Consider the following 22,814-nt stretch of genomic DNA (forward strand, 5'->3'; position numbering starts at 1 on the left):
TCCTAACAGTTTCCTCCTCTCCCTACATAAATAGCACATGCTGTTTGTTGAAGCCCTGCACTTGCTAATACTTTGCATCTTCAGGTCTGGAAGAGAGAAAGATGAGAAATAAAAGGGAATCGCTGTTTTTTTCAAGTTCTTCTTCTTCTTACAACCTCCACATATTCATGCCATGATTCATTTTTACTTTATATTTGCCTCGACAAATAACTCACCTTCAGTGCAACTTGCTCCTGGAGTTATTTTTCTAATAATACTTTTGCTCAAAATCTATACATATTCACCAGTCTTCTTGAACAAAGGTGTATGCATTCATTAAGGAGGGGTAAAGGGAAATTTGGGACATTAAACAATTTTGTTTAGGTTTACTTTTGTTTTTGTTTTTCAGATAAACTTAGATGATCCTTATGTGATCTTCACAAGGCTGACTTCTTGTCATTCAAAAGGCACATTAAGTGTTATTTTTAGACATGTCTTCTCTGACTATGCAAATGAAAGTGGCCACTCTTCTATCGTAATTATTTGTGTAACATTATTTCTATGTGACATGTTTTCTCATTAATGTATTTATTTATTTATTTATTTATTTATTTATTTATTGTTTATCTTCTCTCAACAACAACAAAAATTAACTTCATGAGGGCAGGGACTTGTTGATCGTATTTAATACTCAAGAATGGCTTCAGGTATAGTAGATGCCCAATAAATTCTGAAGACTAAATGAATAACTATGTGTACAAATCTTCTTCTCCAAGAGCAGCAGTCACTTAACTAGCAGAATAGTGTTAAACAAATATTGCACATTAGATAAATAATCTTCATCTCTACCCAGTCCTGCCATACTCTTGTGGACTTAATCAATGGCAACAGGAGAACAAATGTGATTAATTAATCTCTCTTATTAACTGATGGTCCAAAAACCAGAACTCAATTATAACACAGACTGTAGTAGATATATTCATCAACAGCATGTAAAATCTTGGTTCCAAAACTAAAGCTCAATAAAATGACAATATAATGTGATTTGAGTAAGCTACCGGGTTAAAATACTCCCAGTAGGTGATCAACGCAGCAAAAAAAAAGTTCTGTTAAATGACAGTTCATTCTAGCAGAAGTTATATTAGAAGACATGGATTAAGCAAGGCAGGATCTTAGATCTTAATTCTGACTTATAGAAAATTATTAGATATGAACCTAAATTATAAATGTGGGTTTTTCAGAACAAAGCTTTTCTTGGCATATATGAAACTTTAATCTCTATGCCTGAAAAGTTTCATAACATAATCTTGGTTTTTAAAAATTTGACATCAGTACATTCTATCTATTAAAGGTCATTTGATTTCTTGTAAATGTAGCTCTTTTGAGTGATTGAAATAATAAGTAACACAGTGATCAGTTATTTAGTGTCGCACTACATTATAACAAAAGCCATTACATCCTGTGTGACAGGACAATGGGTGGAGGACCTTGTATATCAAACTTCCAGAAATCCTTGTTTACAAAGCTGAGTTTTTATGTCATAGTGTGACAGTCCAAAACTTTTACAGCAGGTCATGGCTTTTTTTCTAGGAAAGTTATCTTTATAAAACACCTTGACAATTGTTTCCTTTTTGCATATATAACAAAATATCTAAAACAGACACATACTAGCATGAAAAAAATCTTATTAAATTAAAGGAAAAATTGATATTAAGTGATATCTTATGGCGGTCTTATAATGCTTTGCATACGGTAGGTACTCTGTAAGTATTTATTAGTTTAGTGAATTAGATAAAAAATTAAAGCACAAGCTTACCTGATTCTCTCCACTGTTCTAAAGACTGCATGCAGGTTCCTGAATAACAAGTGGTAGATCCTAGTGATAAGCAAATTTAAAGGTTTATTGATTACATGAATATATGAAGTTTTAAATTACAATTTCAAACTGCATTTAAACGAACTTCTTTCACTTCAGACTCTCTCTGCACCAGATTACCTCTGTGCCACCCCTCTTCCCTGCTCTGTGTCCCTGTTTCGGTAGTTCAGCTTTTTATCAGCCTCTCTCAAGTGACATAAAAGCACTGATTTATTTGTGTTCCCCTTGACCCCAGAGTTTTCACACCTGAAACAAAATTCCGGGTTTCAGAGTCCTGTTCCTGCATGGGAACATTTCATAATCCTCTCGTTCAGCTACTCAGAAAAAAATATTCATTGTCCCTTCCTTTGTGCCCTCACAGCAGGTTGTGATGCCTTTAGGTTGCGCTGATCTCCAGCTACCTCCTTCGACTTGTCTGGCTAGGCAACCAGCCCTTCCTTAACATTTCCTGCCCTTCGTCTCCATGCCCCCACCCCTGTCTCTACCACAACAATTAAAAGAAGACCTCATTGTTTATCACTGGGTTGATAAACAATCCAGTTAAAATCTGAATTTAAAGACAAGATTTCAGCTGATATTTCATGATCTTTCTCTATATACATTTTAACAAACAAGATAATTTTGAGTACCCTGAGCCATCAAGCAGTAAAATCTCAAGGGCTGCTCATTCACTCATTCTAAAGCAGAACATTCTTAGGTGCTTATTTCCTCTCCTTTGTAAGTTTTGAATGTTTTAAGCACACTCTTATTGAATTCTTTTCTTCTTTAATTTTATCATCCAGCCTGGCCAACATGGCAAAACCCCGTCTCTACTAAAAATACAAAAATTAGCCAGACATGGTGGTGGGCTCCTATAGTCCCAGCTACTCAGGAGACTGAGGCAAGAGAATTGCTTGAACTCAGGAGGCAGAGGTTGCACTGAGCCGAGACCACGCTACTGCACTCCAGCCTGGGTGACAGAGCGAGACTCCATCTTAAAAACAATAACAAACAAAAACAAAAATCACTGTATTTTTGACTAAGAGAAAAACTACAGAAGGACATACTGTAGTAATAGCAATGACAAATTTTTTGGTCAAAATTTTCTCCACATTTTGGAAGAATTTAATTCTGCTTAACAGCAGTACATTGGATCAACGGTGTCATTCAGTGGAAAGTAGCAGCTAATTTCCATGTGTTAGCTATAGTTTTTCCCTGATCTCTTAAAGAGGTGAGTCTAATAACCTTCAAAGCATGGGCAAAATCAGATTCTTTAACAATGTTTAGTAATATGAAATTATCTTCATGTTAGCCCATGTTTACATGATACCAAACGGATCATATTTTTAAGGACTATTCCATCATCTTGAAGCAAAACAGTTTCTTTCTTAAAATGAGAAACAGCAATACACAAAAGTAATACAAAAAAGTTTATTTCATATACATGCATTGAAGAGTGTATATGCTCTGAACCTCTAGTGTTAATCAAGATCGAATAATGAGTTTGATATAAAAAGTTTTTCATTTTATAGAAACATAATATTTTGGAGTTTTGGACAAGGGCCTTTCTAGCCTGGTGAATTCTTGTCACACTGGAATACATACACTGATGTTTTGAGCACAGAGTACCTTAGCACCTCTGGGAATTTCTACTAGCTGTGAGGTATGAACCAATATGATAACCAAAGTCCTTATCTCATCGAATTTACTGGAGAGAACTGGAAATAACCTGAGTTAAGGGTCATTCTGGGAGAATAACTGGTCTCCATGAAAGTGAATCGATACATAGTTCTGTATAAGAACCCCCAGGATCTCTCCTTCAAGATGATTACTGTCCTGACTTTGACTCATCCTGGTCAATTAACTCTGGGAAGTGGGGAGCCTAACTTTAGAGGGAAGTGTTGGAAAACACCCCCAAGCACCAGTACCCATAATATGAGGTCTAGGGCTTGAAAGCCGGGACAGAGGGTGACCTTGCCTGCTTTCATGTTGTAGCCCCAGATAAAGGAATGGTCACTTACGTAAGCACACAGTCAGAGCTGTGAGACGTTAGTTTGCCTGGCCAGTAGGCAGCCAAACTGAGAAAATGAAGCACTGGAAACGGGGGTTGGTTATTTTCCACTTGCTGCCACTGCCCCCTAGGTCCATTCTGGACCCTTTTCCACCCAGCTCTTTGTTGCAGGAGGACTGATACATATAGATGGGATCCCCTTGCCCCCTGGAAGCTTAGGCCAGTGGGAGCCACTGGCAGGATATTGGAGGGCAGAAAAAGATGTCAAACATTTCTTATGCCCTCCCTAGCTCCCTCTAACCCTATACACAAATTTACCCTCCTCCCATCTCAAACCACTGGCTGGCCCCTTCCACAAGGACAGATTCTACTGGACACCCACTCCCTTTCAAGACTCTAATTCTCACTGGTAATGCTAGCTCCTTCCTTTGCACCTTGAGGTCTGGGGGTGCAAAGAGTTGGTGACTCAAGATGGTTTGCTGGTTTCCTCTTGTCTGTCTACACCTCAGTAAACATCTCCTTTATTTCATGTTACTCAAACTCCTGCTGCTGTAACTTTTAATACCTGCTGGGACATGGCTGACAGAGTGGAAGGTAAATACATATATACATGCATGCATACATATATATTTACATGCAAATGTTTATGTGTGTGACTAGAGAGACTTCATTCCTAGCGAGGGAACTTTGATTTCTACAAAAAAGAGCCAAAGGCTGCAGAAACTTTCCCTTGAAGGAAGTGAGAAAGGGAAGGAAGAGAGAGGAAGGGAAACAGAGATAATTTCATCTTTGCCTTAGTATAATTTTTTTAGTCCTTGATGTCTGATATGTGTTTAAATATTAATAGATTCCATTTCAAATAAGGTAATGTTAGGCATGTTTTCTCATCTAAAGAATTCTAATTTTCAAGTCCTTAAAGTAGATCTTTTAAGGTGTTAAAAAATCTAAATTAATTTAGATTTCCTAATTTCTTAATTTAAGCTATCTTAATTTAGCTAGTTAAGATCAAAAGGCAAACTTCAACAAACTATTCCCAATCAAAAGTTGGCAACCTGCTCATAATATAAGATTATTTTAAAATGTACACCTATTTAGGAATGTGTTCGGGTCCTTTAATCAACTGCGTTACCTAAAAGAAAAAATAATATATGTATATATGTTGCACACACACGCGTATAAATTTTTGACAGCATCTTAAAATTAAAAAAACAATCTGGGAGAGTATTTAAGAAATGTTTAGCATTTTTAAGAAAATCACTGAGTTATTTGTTGAAACTCTAATTTACTGTTATTGGTAACCATATAATTTCAAGGTTTATTTCCTAGCTGAATATGTTCAAGGTTATTTTATAAAAGCTTTTGAAATAAATAATCAGTTCCCACATTAGCAGTGAGAGCTGAAAAACATCATCGCTGCTGCTACTGTCATTTCTTGAGGTTTTCAAATGTCGATTTTCATTCCAAAAGCTTATAACATGATGTGCACAATGAACAGGAAACAGATGTGTCCTAGAGATTTATTTTGATATTTTGTGTATATTTACTACAAACAGACAAGAATTAAAATATCAGCGTAGTGTAAATTATCTAAAAAATGATCTTTAAAATGTTCCTAGATTGTGGATACACAGAATTTAAAAAATATATATACAAAAAATTTCCAGATTTGGGTTTCAGTCATAGCAATTCTATTTATTATGTTGCTCTGAATTTCTTAAAACTAGGCTATCTACCTAGCCTTCCTAATGGGAATGCTGAATTCAAATATAACTATAAATGGAACAAATGTTAAATTAATTATAAAATGTCATGCACATAATACTTATTTTTTCTGTGAGACTTTATGAACTTCATAACTTCTTATGAACTTGGTAACTTCTTAAATTTGGAAAGAGACTAAATCTTTTCAAACAATGGTGAAAGATAATATTACTTAGAAGCCTATGAACCAGTAATATAAAGTCACTAAAGGAAGAAAAAGAGAGAAATATTGCAAAGATTCATTCTAAATAGGTGAACATTTTAAAATAACTTCATCTTGTGTTTCTGCATAGACCATTGCCATATTGTGGGGATTATGTGCTGAAGGGTATGTGTGTGTGCGTATGTATATGCTAAAAGTCATGTGCGTGTTTTAAATGTTAGGAAACAACCAAACTGACTTTTAATTTGCTGACTTGATTGGGGACTTTCTCAGCTTTGAAATTTAGAAACAAATTTTATTTAAGATATGAAATACAATTTCTAAAATATCTTTTTCAGAAAACCATGGCTACACAATAATAATTGCCTTTATCATGTTAGAATGTTCATTAGTCTTAAATACAAAAACCATGAAACAAACCACCATCCTTCAACAATTTGAGCAAAGATAGAATGCCTAAGGAACAACATAGGTGGGCTTGAAGAGGATGGGCTGTTTTACTTCAACAACCATCAAAAAACCAAAAAAGAGCAAAAATGCATGGGTTTTGGGGTATATACATTAAGTTGAACCTTTGGCAGTAGGAATCAGGGCATTTTGTCACATAGCATTAACACATATTAGAAAATTGTGGGCCAGGTGCGGTAGTTCACAAAGTTTTTTCTAACAAATCCAACATTTGGGATTCCTAACAAATGGTTTCTATTGCTGTTTTTCCCCCACTGTGTTTAGGTTATACTTTCCTATTTCTTTGCAGCATTTTTTTGGTTGAACTGGAAATTTAAAATATTATAATATGGAAACTCTAAATCAGATTCTTCACCCTAGAGTTTATTTTTATTGTTGTCTGCTGTTCTTGTTGCTGTTGCTGCTGATGATGATGATAATGATGATTTGTGTTTATTTAGTGACTTTCCTGGACGAATTCTATAAAGTCTTTTTGTGGCTACTGAAGTCTCTCCTTCATTAGCTTAATGGTTAATTAATAATTAAATAGAGATTTTCTTTAATATCTTAAAGAAACAGTCTCCTAGCCTTTGCTGAAGGGCTCTCTCTGTGTGTTGCAAGTGCATCTTCAATGTGCCAGTGGGCATTTCACAACTCTACCTTAGCTATCGCTTCCTGATGGCACAAAGCCTTAAGGTCAGCCAGAGGTGAGAGATTGGGATCTCAGGTCTTTCCAGGCCGTATGCACAGACCCACACTTGTACATGTTCTTCTAGACTTCTGGAACATGTAGAACCTTTCTAAAGTTCCCTATGGACATCTTTCAGATTACTTGGTCACCAACCTTGACTAGTATTGCTGCCTTAGATTGCTGTGGGGTTAAACAGTTGCCATGGATTTTTTTTTTTTTTTTGACTTGAAATATAGCTGCTTTTATAGAGCTAGCTCTAAGACAGTCCAAATAAAGACAAATCTTGAGAATGGAGCTTTTCAAGAAATTGCCTGCCCTACAGGTCAAATAGCAATAATTTTCTCAGGATGGGGTTTTACAGGAACTCCAAAGATGGCTGCTTTGTCACCTCCAATGGCTGCTAGACAGACTACTTACTGTTCTATCACCTCCAGTGGCTGCTAGACTGCTGATTTTCATGGTTCCAAGGCCATTCACCTTCAGCGCTACCACAGAGCTAGGAAGTGAGGGAAAATGGAAATACAACAAATTAAAATGTCACAGAGTTTTCTGTTTTTCAAGATTCCGCTGTTTTGCTGGATTTCTTTGTTAATTTCTGCAAGTCTTTGATTAATTACAGAGTTCTGAAAAAGTTGATTTTGACCATTTTTGCCAATATTCTCATTGCTTTTACAGAGGAAAAAAATTTTGGAGGTTATTCCTCCACAATTCCAGAAATAGTTCTACCCTCTTGTTTGTTGTAATATTGCACAAATATGCCCACTATTATAGTCCATACAAGATAAGTTTTTCATTAAAATATTTTAGTGAAATTAAAGTATCATTTTTATTCATAAGACTTGACTTTGATTAACACAAAGTAGAAAATTCTAATTCCTTTCCCCTAACTCCTGGTGATATAAACTACAAAACAATCTCAAAACTAAGTATTGTGGATATAATAAGGAAAATCTAAATATTGCTACTCTAATTAGACTGAATTTATATTTAAACATTTTATACTATTTGAGCTTTTTGTTTTGCTTTGTTTTTGTTGTTGTTTTTTAGCAATGGGGACTCACTCTATCACCCAGGCTAGAGGGCAGTGGTGCGATCATACCTTACTGTAACTTCTAACCCCTGGGTTCAAGCAATCCTCTGGTCTCAGCCTTCTGAGTAGCTAAGACTACAGGTGTATGCCACCACATCTGGCTATTTTTTAAAAAAAATTTTGTAGAGATGAGGTCTCTCTATGTTGCCTAGGCTGGTATCAAATTCCTGGTTCAAACAATCCTCCAGCCTCAACCTCCCAAAGTGCTTGGATTACAGGGTGAGACACCACACCTGGACCTGGGTTTTTTTTTATGAGAGGTGTGGGTCATAGTAAAAATAAATTATATGATCTTGTAAAACATTAGTATAAATATCCAGTTATGATGTAGTCAGATGCCAGGTACACATTGTTTGTAACTTTCCAGGCCTTTTTTCTAAGCACTTTAATGCCTAACTTTGCTAAGCACTAATAATCATTCCTAGACTAATTAAATCCAATTTTTTTTTTTTTTTTTGAGACTGAGTCTTGCTCTGCCGCCCAGGCTGGAGTGCAGTGGCACCATCTAGGCTCACTGCAAGCTCTGCCTCTCGGGTTCACACCATTCTCCTGCCTCAGCCTCCCAAGTAGCTGGGACTACAGGTGCCCGCCACCATGCCTGGCTAATTTTTTGTATTTCTAGTACAGACAGGGTTTCACCGTGTTAGTCAGGATGGTCTCAGTCTCCTGGCCTCGTGATCCACCTGCCTCGGCCTCCCAAAGTGCTGGGATTACAGGCATGGGCCACGGCACCCGGCCAATCCAATGTATTTTTTTATAAATGTATAACAGATGCTTTCATTGTGTCCCAAGTCAAATGAAGACTGAGTCTGGTTCCAGTCAGTCTCCTTCAAACATAGGTGGGTTGGGAGGGAGTAGTTACTTTCCTCTTTTCATCGCCACCACTTTGCCAGGTGTCTAGGGCCCACTTTTAAGGTGTTTTAAGTGCTGTACACTGTTGAGAGTTATGTTATCTTCAGGGATGGTCAGATGTGGATTGACTCAGGCAATAGCCAGGTCAACACAACAGCTGGCCATGGCTGATGGTGGACTTTAGGTTACTGGGTCTTAAAATAAATGATATATTTTTCTTTTTCAAATAGCAACTGATAGGCCCATGAGTAGCAAGAAGGCACTGAATGCGCACCTGAACAGCTACCAGGTGCTACCAAATGATGCTGCCGCTTTAAGTATGGTTTGGACCATGTTTGGATGCTCTTTCCAGCCTTCTCTGCAGTCACTCTCGGTCCAGATCCCCCATTACAGGATCCACCAATTTCTCTTCATTCTCCTATCCCTTATGAGACTCTTTTTCATCCCAAAGTGTTCAGTAACATTCTGTAGCTCCTGGAGAAAAGAAAACTCACTCTTTGGCCATGTAATCCTCCATTTTTCTTTTCTTCTCAGCAGGAATTAATTTTGTTTTTAATCAATTCCAGAAAAAAAAGAGGAGGGGGAACACTAAATTATCTCTTAATATTAGGAGCTTGAGAGAAAAATGTAGTCTTAAAAAAGTTGCCTTTTTTATACCTCTTCTTTTTCTGACCTTAAGATATTTCCCTTCTGTATAATCATGTAATTGTTTAATTAATATTATTCTCATTTTACTATTAGCCTTGCTAATATTACAATTACCTATCCTATTACTTTTTATAGCTCAGATATATTTAGCCCTAATTTCACGGTAGAGTCTTAAAACTCTTGCCCTTGTTTCTCTGTGGCATATCTGGGCCCATATTGGAGGAAAAAAAACAAAAACAAAGACCTGAGCAGATCCTAATATTCACAGCCTTAATTTTGAACTTTCCAAACCTTCTGGTCCAAACCTTGCTCTACAGTGCTTCATCTTCAACTCACATTTGACTCTTCATTCTTGCTTTACCCTGGTGTCTTCACTGGTTTTTAACTCCCAATCTGCCCCTATCCCCTTGGCTGCCTACACTTTTCTTTTCTGGGGAGCAATCAACTAGTCATGGCTATTTTTCATGAAGAGTCCCGAGTTCTCCTTCAACCATGCAGAGCCTTTAAAAGCAGTCCCTACGCCACAAAACAAAGACCTGGATGAAAATGATTTAATGGCCCCTCCATCCCAGTAATTTACTTTGCCTTTGCCTAAAAAACTTAAAATGGCCAATATTGGTGGCATAAATTTACTAATGTTTAAATACCTATTATATGTTGTTCAACTAAAGTGTTTAAAGCATTTTGGGGTACATTATAAGTTGCTTCATTTTTATCTTCTTCCAGTTTTAAAAGAATCACCAAGGATTATTTTTCAAGTCTATGCTTTCTCATCAGAGACAAATGTCCACTTTTACAGCTTTATTCTGGTAATGCATACAATTTTATTTATTTACAATAAATAATAATACATTTATTTACAGAAGGCATTACATTAAATTTCATTGTATAAAAGTTTCACAGTATACTTCTTGCATGTGATATATTTCATCCCTTCTACTACAAAAATAAGATAAAAATCAAGCCACTTCAGAAAACAATTAAGAGAGAAAAAAACAGAATAAAAAACATGCTTGTATATGTCAGTAAGAACTGTGAAAATATTCTATGCTTATAAGAAGCCCAAATTCCCTGGTATCTTTCTAAGATCCTTTCCAATCTGGTCTCAGCTTCACTCACTTTTGTTAACTTCTATTCCAGTAACTTCATCTATTTTCATGTTACCTCTGCAAGGAATGCCCATTACCTTTTTCTCCACCTATAAAATCCCCTGCCCGAGACACAACCAAAAAAGAGAATTTTAGACCAATATCCTTGATGAACATTGATGCAAAAATCCTCAATAAAATACTGGCAAACCGAATCCAGCAGCACATCAAAAAGCTTATACACCATGATCAAGTGGGCTTCATCCCTGGGATGCAAGGCTGGTTCAACATATGCAAATCAATAAATGTAATCCAGCATATAAACAGAACCAAAGACAAAAACCACATGATTATCTCAATAGATGCACAAAAGGCCTTTGATAAAATTCAACAACCCTTCATGCTAAAAACTCTCAGTAAATTAGGTATTGATGGGACGTATCTCAAAATAATAAGAGCTATATATGACAAACCCACAGCCAATATCATACTGAATGGGCAAAAACTGGAAGCATTCCCTCTGAAAACTGGCACAAGACAGGGATGCCCTCTCTCACCACTCCTATTCAACATAGTGCTGGAAGTTCTGGTCAGGGCAATCAGGCAGGAGAAGGAAATAAAGGGTATTCAATTAGGAAAAGAGGAAGTCAAACTGTCCCTGTTTGCAGATGACATGATTGTATATCTAGAAAATCCCATTGTCTCAGCCCAAAATCTCCTTAAGCTGATTAGCAACTTCAGCAAAGTCTCAGGATACAAAATCAATGTACAAAAATCACAAGCATTCTTGTACACCAATCACAGACAAACAGAGAGCCAAATCATGAGTGAACTCCCATTCACAATTGCTTCAAAGAGGATAAAATATCTAGGAATCCAACTTACAAGGGATGTGAAGGACCTCTTCAAGGAGAACTACAAACCACTGCTCGATTAAATAAAAGAGGATACAAACAAATGGAAGAACATTCCATGCTCATGGGTTGGAAGAATCAATATCGTGAAAATGGCCATACTGCCCAAGGTAATTTATAGATTCAATGCCGTCCCCATCAAGCTACCAATGACTTTCTTCACAGAATTGGAAAAAACTACTTTAAAGTTCATATGGAACCAAAAAAGAGCCCGCATCGCCAAGTCAATCCTAAGCCAAAAGAACAAAGCTGGAGGCATCACGCTACCTGACTTCAAACTATACTACAAGGCTACAGTAACCAAAACAGCATGGTACTGGTACCACAAAAGAGATATAGATCAATGGAACAGAACAGAGCCCTCAGAAATGATGCCGCATATCTACAACTATCTGATCTTTGACAAACCTGACAAAAACAAGAAATGGGGAAAGGATTCCCTATTTAATAAATGGTGCTGGGAAAACTGGCTAGCCATATGTAGAAAGCTGAAACTGGATCCCTGCCTTACACCTTATACAAAAATTAATTCAAGATGGATTAAAGACTTAAATGTTAGACCTAAAACCATTAAAATCCTACAAGAAAACCTAGGCAATACCATTCAGGACATAGGCGTGGGCAAGGACTTCATGTCTAAAACACCAAAAGCAATGGCAACAAAAGCCAAAATTGACAAATGGGATCTAATTAAACTAAAGAGCTTCTGCACAGCAAAAGAAACTACCATCAGAGTGAACAGGCAACCTACAGAATGGGAGAAAATTTTTGCAACCTACTCATCTGACAAAGGGCTAATATCCAGAATCTACAATGAACTCAAACAAATTTACAAGAAAAAAACAAACAACCCCATCAAAAAGTGGGCAAAGGACATGAACAGACACTTCTCAAAGGAAGACATTTATGCAGCCAAAAAACACATGAAGAAATGCTCATCATCACTGGACATCAGAGAAATGCAAATCAAAACCACAGTGAGATACCATCTCACACCAGTTAGAATGGCCATCATTAAAAAAGCAGGAAACAACAGGTGCTGGAGAGGATGTGGAGAAATAGGAACACTTTTACACTGTTGGTGGGACTGTAAACTAGTTCAACCATTGTGGAAGTCAGTGTGGCGATTCCTCAGGGATCTAGAACTAGAAATACCATTTGACCCAGCCATCCCATTACTGGGTATATACCCAAAGGACTATAAATCATGCTGCTATAAAGACACATGCACACGTATGTTTATTGTGGGACTATTCACAATAGCAAAGAGTTGGAACCAACCCAAATGTCCAACAACGATAGACTGGATTAAGAAAATGTGGCACATATACACCATGGAATACTATGCATCCATAAAAAATGATGAGTTCGTGTCCTTTGTAGGGACATGGATGAAACTGGAAAACATCATTCTCAGTAAACTATCGCAAGGACAAAAAACCAAACACCGCATGTTCTCACTCATAGGTGGGAATTGAACAATGAGAACTCATGGACACAGGAAGGGGAACATCACATTCTGGGGACTGTTGTGGGGTGGGGGGAGGGGGGAGGGACAGTATTAGGAGATATACCTAAGGCTAAATGACGAGTTAATGGGTGCAGGAAATCAACATGGCACATGGATACATATGTAACAAACCTGCACATTGTGCACATGTACCCTAAAACCTAAAGTATAACTAAAAAAAAAAAAAAAAGAAGTATGAAAAAAAAAAAAATCCCCTGCCCACTCCCTGCAAGGTTAAATTTCAGTGCCATCATCTATTTGAAAGCCTTGACTTTATTTATTCTCTATTATAGGGATCAGATGCAATTAGATCATTCTATGTATGTTGTCTCTACATAGCCTGTGAATATTCTTGAGGTTAGGGCCTAGCACTTCAACATATCTGATTTCCCAGAATCTAAGAGACTTCCCCCTGCATAGAAGTAACTTCATAAGTGTTTCAGTGCATTACATGAGCACAGATGCTGCAGAGAACAAACATTAGCAATTGACTATCATTGTATAGATTATGATCTAGGAGAGAAGATAAAAAATGGGCACATTATTGTAAAACAAGCTATGTAAGTGTTATTATTTCAGAGCCAAATAATAGACTCCCTTCCCTTGATGCATTTATTGTGTATTAAAGACAATGGTATTTCCCCACACGTGTTCAGTGACCCAGTCCTACCACAAGAAATGCCAGTCTTCTTGGTTTGAAATACGAATTAATCATTTTTTGTTGTAATTCTACAATTTTAGAGCCCACTTACTTTATTTAACTTTTTACAAATTGGTTAAAAGAAAATAATTAAATCAACCTGTTCAAATGATCCTATAATTGCATAACAGCTTAAATATAATTAAGTCATATTTCAAATTAAGGGACCCAGCAATGCAGCTAAAATGTTACTGCTCATCAGTGGTTGTCATTCTGAGTCATAGAATGCCACGAATTGAACATTCCTGCCAGGGCACCACCCTGGTCCACCCTCCCCTGCTGCAGCCCTGGTGTGTCACTCATGTTGAAGTCTGCCAGTAAGTCCAAGGAAGTTTCCTATAGTGTTGAGAACTGTTCCTCACCAGGATTCTGAAGTCAAGTTATTTTTTTTTTCTTAAGTACCAGTTGCCCAAATGTCTTTGGACAAGGTTTCTGGCACAGGCTTGTTCAGGAAATAGGGAGGGAGAAACACCTATTTTATATTTTAAGTGAAAAAACACACAGGAATATTACGTAATAACAAAAAACAAATGGTTGGCTCATGGTGAAGTTTAAGTTCCATATCACTGTGACCTTATTTTGGTCAGAGAGGAAGCAATCATAGGTTCTCAAGGTATATCAACAACAACTATTAGGATAATTTCACTAGACTGCTTAATTTAATAGGCTTAAAATGAAATATGCCAATGTTACAATTGAGGACAAAACTACTTATTTTCTGCTAGTTACAAGTGAAAGAAATTAATGAACAGCAGGTTTGCAGTGGAATAACAACTGTTCTATCCATTTTTGCCTCTGCAGAACACAGCCCTGGAGCCCCATAATGCCAGAAAATTAAAAATTATTGAACTAGACTAAGTTTTCCATATGAGTTAGCCCCACTGTTTTGGGGTATATTCCCCTAAGTGCTTACATAGTAAAACTTAAAAATCCAAATCTTCATAAAATCTTTGTAAAAATGGAAGCAGTTCTATACACTTCCACCTACCCCTAACACCTGAGAGTGGAGGGGATGGGGTTGGGGTAAAACCATACTTTGATGCTACCTTAAAATGTATTTAAAATCTCATATTTGACTTTTAAAAAGAAAACATGATTTAAAAATATTTCTTATAAAAATCTGTTATTTAAGCAAACAACAATTTTTAAATTATTTACTTATGAGTAAAATCAGCACCACCCCCACTACCCAGGTGGGAGTACCTTATTTATCCTGTGGCTTTGAGAACCTATAATCTTACTGCAAGAGAACCCTGGCATACATTAGACACGGAGTTCTAGACCCTCTTCTATTGCCAACCTCTTAGTGGAATGTTCTTGTCTTGTAAAAAAATTAAAAAAAAAAAAAAAAAAAACTCTGATGGCCAGCCAATTTGAAAAGCAAATCCATGTGAACGTTATAATGGGTTCTGCTGTCTTCATGCATACCCATTTTATAGAACTATCTTCAAGATAATTCCCTAATCCAAGGTAAATACTTTTAAAGTGAGGATTCCAGAAATAATAATAGGAGTTGATGGAGATATTTTTGGGCAGACATTAAAGTTCCTCTTCTGATGGCCATCAAATTTCACCACTTCCTACAGGGTCTACCACACGCAGAGCCTGCCCTGTTTCCATGGTCTGTTTAATACCAATTCTTCTATTTACAGAGAAGAATGATTCATACTAACCGAGCACTTACTTTAATCCAGGCATTGTGCTAAATGCTCAGAGGCTCGCTTCATTTAATCCCCACAGCAATCCTCAGACCAGAATTAGTACAGTATTTTCATTTCCACTTTACATTTGAGAAAACTGAGGCTTAGATAAACTTGATGACATTTCCCAAATCACACAGCTACTATATTGTGGTTCCAGGACTCGAGTCCAAGCAGTGTAACTCCAGAACCTTACTTACTCTAGTTACTTTATTCAGTGTATTAGATTAACTCCAAGAAGAATACTTTGATTTTAAGTATATGTTTTTCTTTTTGAGATTATTGGTTAATAATCTCAATTACTCTTGCCTCATTTCATAGATATCCACTTTCCAAATTCTTAATCAGTTCAGTCTCTAATCTTTCAGTGCAGCCATTCCCAACTGTTTTGGCACAGAGACCGGTTTCATGGAAGGCATTTTTTCCACAGACCAGGGGTAGGGGGAATGGCTTCAAGATTATTCAAACACATTACATTCATTGTGCACTTTATTCCTATTATAATTACATTATAATATATAATGAAGTAATTATACAACTCACCATAATGTAGAATCAGTGGGAGCCCTGAGCCTGTTTTCCTGCAACTAGACGTTTTCATCTGGGGATAATGGGAGATAGTGACAGATCATCAGGCATTAGATTCTCATAAGAAGCGTGTGCAGTTCACAATAAGGTTCATGCTCCTACTCATGCTTCCAAACCCTTAAAGAGATTTGATCAAATCAAGTCTCATTTAAAATAGAAAATATGTAGTATAAAGTCTAGAGCTGAAACATTTGTCATCAAGTGTCTCATATCAATAACTAGTTTGCGACTCTGGGCAAGCTTCTGTCTTCTCTAAATCTTTACTCAATGACATGTCTTTCTGTCAGTTAGAATAAAATTGGTTAAGAAAATAACTGGCTTGACATTTGTATTTGGGTTTATTGAAGTTCAGAAAATAAGCACTGATTCTAAAATTAATTCTCCAACAATAGTTATCTCTTCAGTCTCTACATTTGTATTGACTAGACATATAAAATATCCATAAATACGTAAATATGTAAACATAAAATTTGTAACTTGTGAAAATTAATTGTAACAATATCACTGTTAGTGACGGTTATCACCAATAATTTGTAAGTCCTAGAGGAAATAAAAAAATTAAAATTGAAATTATGTATTAGCCTCCAGAAGAAAGGTAAATTTCCCAGTAACTGTAACCTTGAACATAGTATATGTTAACCCTACTTTATTTCAATATTTTACAATTTCTTTTTGTTTTTTCTAATGAAATACATTGCAATTTGCTAAAATGCCACACTACTATATATTTTTGAAAACTAAGCAATTTGGAGAAATATCATTGGGAAAGTACTTATTATGATTTTTAAATGTCTACGAATTAATCAATATCTATTGGTTACTGTTCAAAGCACAGACAGTGCTTTGTGTTCAAAAGCACATACTGAGAGGCATAAGACATAACTGATACTACCGACAGGGAAACGAGATGTACACAGGAAATGAGTTCCTTGGCAGGGTATGAGAGCATTGAACACAAACAAAGGAACTTAAGTAAAGTCCAATGGGATTGAACTGTGACCCAACATAATCCAATTTTTCTAGAGACTGATTTGTGTAAATTTGAAGACAGAACTGAGAAATGACATAAAAACTAAAAACAGGGGAGAACAAGATTTTTAATGTATTTACTAAATAGTGAATCAGTTCAGATACATAATAGAAAAGGAATTTCTTGACTAATGGGTCAACATACTGAGATCTGATGGCCTTCAACCTCCTTGAGTCTGCCCACCCCATTTTTGACCCTCCTTAAACTTCTTCAACTTTTGTCTTCTCCAGCTTTTAGTTGCTGCGATCCTCTATCTGGCAGTGTATCCAGTGAACCCTGTGGGCTTCTTCCTTCCTGTCCCTCGTGTTACCTGTTCTGTGCTACCTGTGTTGTGTTCTGCTCAACGAACCCTCCTTTGGGTGGCACTCTTGTCCTGCCTAGCCCTAGTTCTGCTAGATAGAGATGCTCAATTAGTTGTTGAGTTGAAGTGAATTGAATTGAACTGTTTCCCTCAGATTCCTCTAAACACAAATCCACTCATTCTTTCTGTTCTTTGAAACTCTCAAAACCGCTAAGACACAGCTATTTTGAAAATAGCCAGCATTGGTTGAAGCTAGCGTGAATATGGCTTTTGACTCAGCGAGGTTGTTCAACTCACCAGGAAAGGGAAGCATTGCAAGTTCCTAAGCACTTCTGGACTCTTAATGCATTTTTACTCGTAAAAGTTTCAAGCAAGAAAAAAATAAAGTAGTGCCCCGACTTCTTTATTAGATTCAATTACCAGCGTACAAACATCCTAATTCACTTAAACAGAATAGCCCACACACATTCCATTTCCAAGGAGGCTGCTTTTCTTCCTCTCGTCCCTTCTCGCTCTCCTTCTTACTGTTTTTCCTCCGTCTTGCTTCTCCTTTTCTCCCCTTATCATAGTTATCTCAAAGAAAAGCTTATCTGCAACCACCCTTTGACCACGAATTACCATAAACGAAGCACCCCCCCCCACCCCGCCCTTAAGCGAAAGCAAAGCCCTCGGTGGAGCCTGTCGGGGTGGTGGCGACTCCCCCTTTCGTGCAAAACGACTTCACGGTGAATTTCAAGTGTCCGCAGGGGATGGAAAGGGGGATTCCAGATCCTCGCATTTTCACAGACGGCCTAATGCCTCTGCGCAATGGACCCGGGAAAGCTGCCTCCCGTTAAGGGCGCTCAGGCACTGTCAAAGCGCCCTCCCTGCCCAGGCCGGGAGAAGTAAGGGGTGTGAAGGCGGAGCCACTGGGCTGGCGACACCCTCCCGAAGGTCCAGCCCTTACCCGCCTTCCTACCACCTTAGGGGATTTGGCCCGGAGAACGAGATCACCCTCTCAATGAAAGGCAGATGTCCCTTTAAGGTTCGCTTCTACAGCCCGTGGACTTTAGCCTAAACACGGACCCGCGAAGCTGGCTTTATTTGTCCATGTCTCGGACAGAGCCTGGGAAGCTGCCAGTGAGATTTCAGAGACCGAGAGCGCGAAGGGGCGGGCGATGTGGCAATCCGTCTGGGATGTGAAAAGCGTGGAGCGCATTTAGAGGCATTCGACGAAAACACAGGAAATCACTCCTCTCCCGCTCCTGGGCGCCGCTGCCACTGGGGCAGAGGACTGGGAAGGAACCGCGGCAGCGGGCTAAGTGGCCCAGCCAGAGCGCGCAGCTCCCGCGCCCGGTCCTGCCCTGCGAACCAGCGCGGCCCCCCCGGCGCTGAGGCCGCTCCGGCCATGGCCCCTCGGCCCCGCGCCCGCCCAGGGGTCGCTGTCGCCTGCTGCTGGCTCCTCACTGGTGAGCGACTCGCTTTTCTCTGAGCATCTCCTGCTCGCGGGCTTGGGGCTTGGAGCGGGGAGGGAGGTCCTCAGAGCCACGGGCCAGATAGGAGGAGAGAGCGCCCATCCACTTTCTGGCACTCCAGGTACTCATGCCAGGCTACGGGGCGGACAGGAGTTTCGCGTTCTGGTTTTGATGTTAATTAGTTTTAGTGTCTCTCCAAAGTCCTTCACCCTAGGAGTAGGAGTGAGGCAGCACTGAAAACCTTACAAGGTAGAATTCACTTTTAAAACTAAAGTTGTTTTTACAATACACATTGTATATTAGGACTTTGCTGAATATTTCCTCCCCTCCACCCTTTTGTATGGCATGGGATGGGAGGGTGATGCTTATAGGGCGCCTGATATATATGCAAAATTCCTACCCTCGGGTTGTTCCAGAGTGGACATTACTGAATTTTCTTACTGTCTACTATTCAGGCTTTTTTCCCATGCAGAACAAGAAAAGGCAGGGATGCAAGACGAAACTGCCACTTGTTCCAAAATGATGTTTCTATGTCAGCACCCAAGAGGAGGGATATTTTGAAACGTAGAAAAGAATGGCGAACATTTTCTCTGTCAATATCACAGTGCAGTCTACTTTTAAGTTGCAAAATATAGTATTGTTATTTGTACATAAATGTGTATTTTTAAGGAGGGGGCTTAAAAACATAGTGGAAATGCAAAGTTGTATCCAATTTAGAAAAAGGTTGAAATATAGCATTTTCTAAGATTTTCCCAATAATGAACTCATGGTCAGATCTTTTTTACCAGTTACTGCTTGGGGAGGGGGGAAGTTGAAATGGTGAAAAATGGAAGAACGTGGGGGGAAAGTGTATCGATAGAATCTCTGTGTGAAAGAAAAGCACCTTATTAATGGGTTAATTAACAGCTGGCTTTAACATATCATTGATATTCAATTGTTCAGTGTTTTTACTGCTGGCATGGTTATTAGTACTAGTTAATTTAGTATTTTTACCATTAAAATCAGGGTAGAGCCAGCCAGTTTAGACCTGCCTTAGATGGCCAAGCATTGTTAACTTTTATGAAGATCATTTAGAAGTTGATTATCAGTAAGCAGAGCTTTTTTCAGAAGGGAGGTGATGTAAAGAGAGTTAATAATGAGCTACTGGCTTTTCATCCAAACATTTCCCACTACTCAGGAAATGTCCAATAATCCAAACAGTGGTAACTGCTGAACAGCATTATAGCCAGTGAGTGGTTTAGTTTACCAGCTACTGCCACTACTCTTTACACATATTTGACCTATGATTCTTCTCCAATTCAAATTTTTTTAGATTGTATTTTGTTTTTGTGCAAAATCTGAATACAGTAGTTTACTATCCAAGTTGTACCCTTTTCATTCTACCAAATAAGCAGTCTCTAGAGTAGAAATGATGAAATGAGGTTTGCGTATCCTCTAAAAAGACAAGAGTGAAACTTGAAGTAACAGAGAAGTTTAACAAGTTACAATTTCATATATATGTTGGTGAAATATACATTGGTGAATCCAGGAAGAGACTTAAAAGAAAATATTTGGAACCCTTGTGTGCGCTATATTTATGCCCATTTCGCAACACGAGGGATCTGAAATTGAACTGCTTTCCTTTGCTGATTCCCCATCAGTCATTATATTCTGTAGGCTCTTTAGTAATCTCTTTCAGATTTGGAAACTTCTTATCAATTCAGAGTCCATTTGTAACCTGGGGACTCATCACCATACTTATCCATGAACACTACTGTAGAGCTTATCTTTCTGTCTTCAATCTGAACCCAACTTCCAGTCTACCCTCCTAATACATCATTTTCATTATATCTGTTTTTAGTAAAAAATCTTTGGTGGTTCTTTGTTGCCTTTAAGATAAAATCCAAAATTCTCAACTGACTGCCCTAATCCAACACCCTCTCTCTATCTCCTACTACTCCTATGTCAGTTTCTTATTGCTGTTGTAACAACTTGCCACAGATCACCAGCTTAAAACAACATAAATTCACTATTGTACAGTTCTGTAGGTCCGAAGTATCACTGGGCTAGAATCAAGATGTCACTAGGGCTGCATTTCTTCTGGAGGTTCTAGGGGAAAATCAGTTTCCTTGTTTTCACCATCCTCCGGCCACCACCTGCATTCTTGGCCTGTGGCCCCTTTCTCCATCTTCAACCCAGCAGGGTAGAATCTTCAGATTTTCCCCCATGACTCTGCTTTATCATCACATCTCCTTCTCAGACTCTGACCCTACTACCTTCCTAAGGATCCTTGTAATTACAATGTGCCTACCAGAATAATCTCCTCATCTCAAGATCTTTAATTTAATTACATCTTCCAAGTCCCTTTTACCATCTAAGATAACATAGTCACAGGTTCCAGGCATTAGGTCATGGATATCTTTGGGAGACCATTATTCTGCCTACCACAACCCATAAGCATAAACTGTCCATTATAGCCAATCACTTTTCTTTGCTTTCTCCATAATCCTCATGTTCATTTTGCCACTGAAGATATGATCTTGTTTTATGCATTGAGAAAAGAACTCCACCTTTCCATCTTACCACCCTCTGACATCTAAATAAACTCTCTACAGCCTTCAAAGCCGGGTTTACATCAGAACAACAAGCCACCAGCATCCCAGTAAACTTTCCATTTGATTTAGAATGTCTTATATTAGCTCCTTACAACGTTTACTAAAATGATTCATCAAAAAGATGTCCTTCCTTATGTCCAAAGGATTGTTATCTTATGTATGTCAAAGTCTCAGCATAAACTAATGCCACATATAAAGGATTTAACTGAAGACAGTTTCATAAAGTGACAGTTTAGAGAGGCCTTAAAGGAACAAGAAAAGAGGGTGGAGCATCTAGCGCAAGCAACCGTGGGGAAAAAAGAACCTGAAGCAAGGTGAGAAGAAAAACCATGACCATTCCTAGGCCTGAGGAGGTGGCAGTGTTAGTTTGATTATGAACTCTAGCTATGGGAGGGTGGCCATTAGACTGGAGTTGTGGTCATAAAAAGGAATGCAGCTAGTGATAAAATTGAAGCCCAGCAGATGTCTTGCTCTGATGTCTTGCTCAGCCTTCCCATTGGCCATACCCAAATGGCAAGATCCACCCTTCCAGAGGACAAAGGGCAAGACAATCAATAACAGAATAACTAGTACAACTTAACCCCGAAATGTATTATGTGCAAGGCACTGTGCCAAGGGCTTTGCATGTATTATTTCATTTTAATCTAAAAAATTAAATTTACTAATTGATCACAAGCAGTCACAGATTTCTTTGTTCTTTTTTCACTCCCTCAGCTTCAGTTAATTAGCTTTGAAAAAATGAAGATAAAAAATTAAAACTTTTTGACTATTACCAATATTTTAGAGATGAAGAAATCAAAATACAGTATTAAGAAGTTAATTTCATTTGTCCAAAGTTGAAGAACTAATGACAAATCTACTCAATTCATATCTCTGACCTCAAATTAAATGCTCTAAAATAATATGCTATATAGGCTGCCTAAAGATAAGTTCATTCTCTCTTGCTCACTCCTCTAAATGTGAAATCCAAACATAATTGTCTAAAAGAGTTGGATAAAGACCTAATTAATGATACAAGTCAGTCTTTTCTTTCCATGATTTTTAGGTGTACAGCATTAAGTGTAACTCAAGTAAGACTACTATTTCTCGTTATTAGGAATATAAATATAGAATTACCCCTAATTAAACTATATGTCTCTCTTCCCTGGAAACATTTTGGTTGGCCTAGCAGAGGTCTTCTTTTGTGACTTTTTTCGCAGGCAACATTTCCTATTCAAAATGAAATCCAGTGAGGAGATGGGAGATGGCTGAATATGGGGAGAAAGTCAGCCACCTTTTTAAAACGAAGAATGACTCCCAATGGCAGACAATGTATTGTCAGGAATTGCTGAAGATGGTGAAAATTGTCTTACTCATTGTGATGTTTGTAAAGGCAGCAATGAATTCACGGGATTTTTGTTTGTTTAGTAAACAGGCAATGAAAGTAACCATGAGACAT

The 22,814-nt window shown here is 38.0% G+C and overlaps 1 protein-coding gene across 1 annotated transcript in view; it reads left to right on the top strand.

Annotated features, from left to right (window-relative positions):
* Nucleotides 1–18,258: 18,258 nt before the first annotated feature.
* Nucleotides 18,259–22,814, top strand: part of ITGA1 (integrin subunit alpha 1) — a 170,855-nt gene continuing 166,299 nt past the window's right edge. The window contains exon 1 of the mRNA XM_003276516.4: nt 18,259–18,776. Within this exon, the coding sequence (XP_003276564.2) occupies nt 18,716–18,776 (61 nt within the window). The 5' untranslated portion in view covers nt 18,259–18,715. The remainder of the gene's footprint in view (nt 18,777–22,814) is intronic.

The sequence above is a fragment of the Nomascus leucogenys genome, chromosome 7b (assembly GCF_006542625.1).
Source record: "Nomascus leucogenys isolate Asia chromosome 7b, Asia_NLE_v1, whole genome shotgun sequence".
NCBI lineage: Eukaryota > Metazoa > Chordata > Mammalia > Primates > Hylobatidae > Nomascus > Nomascus leucogenys.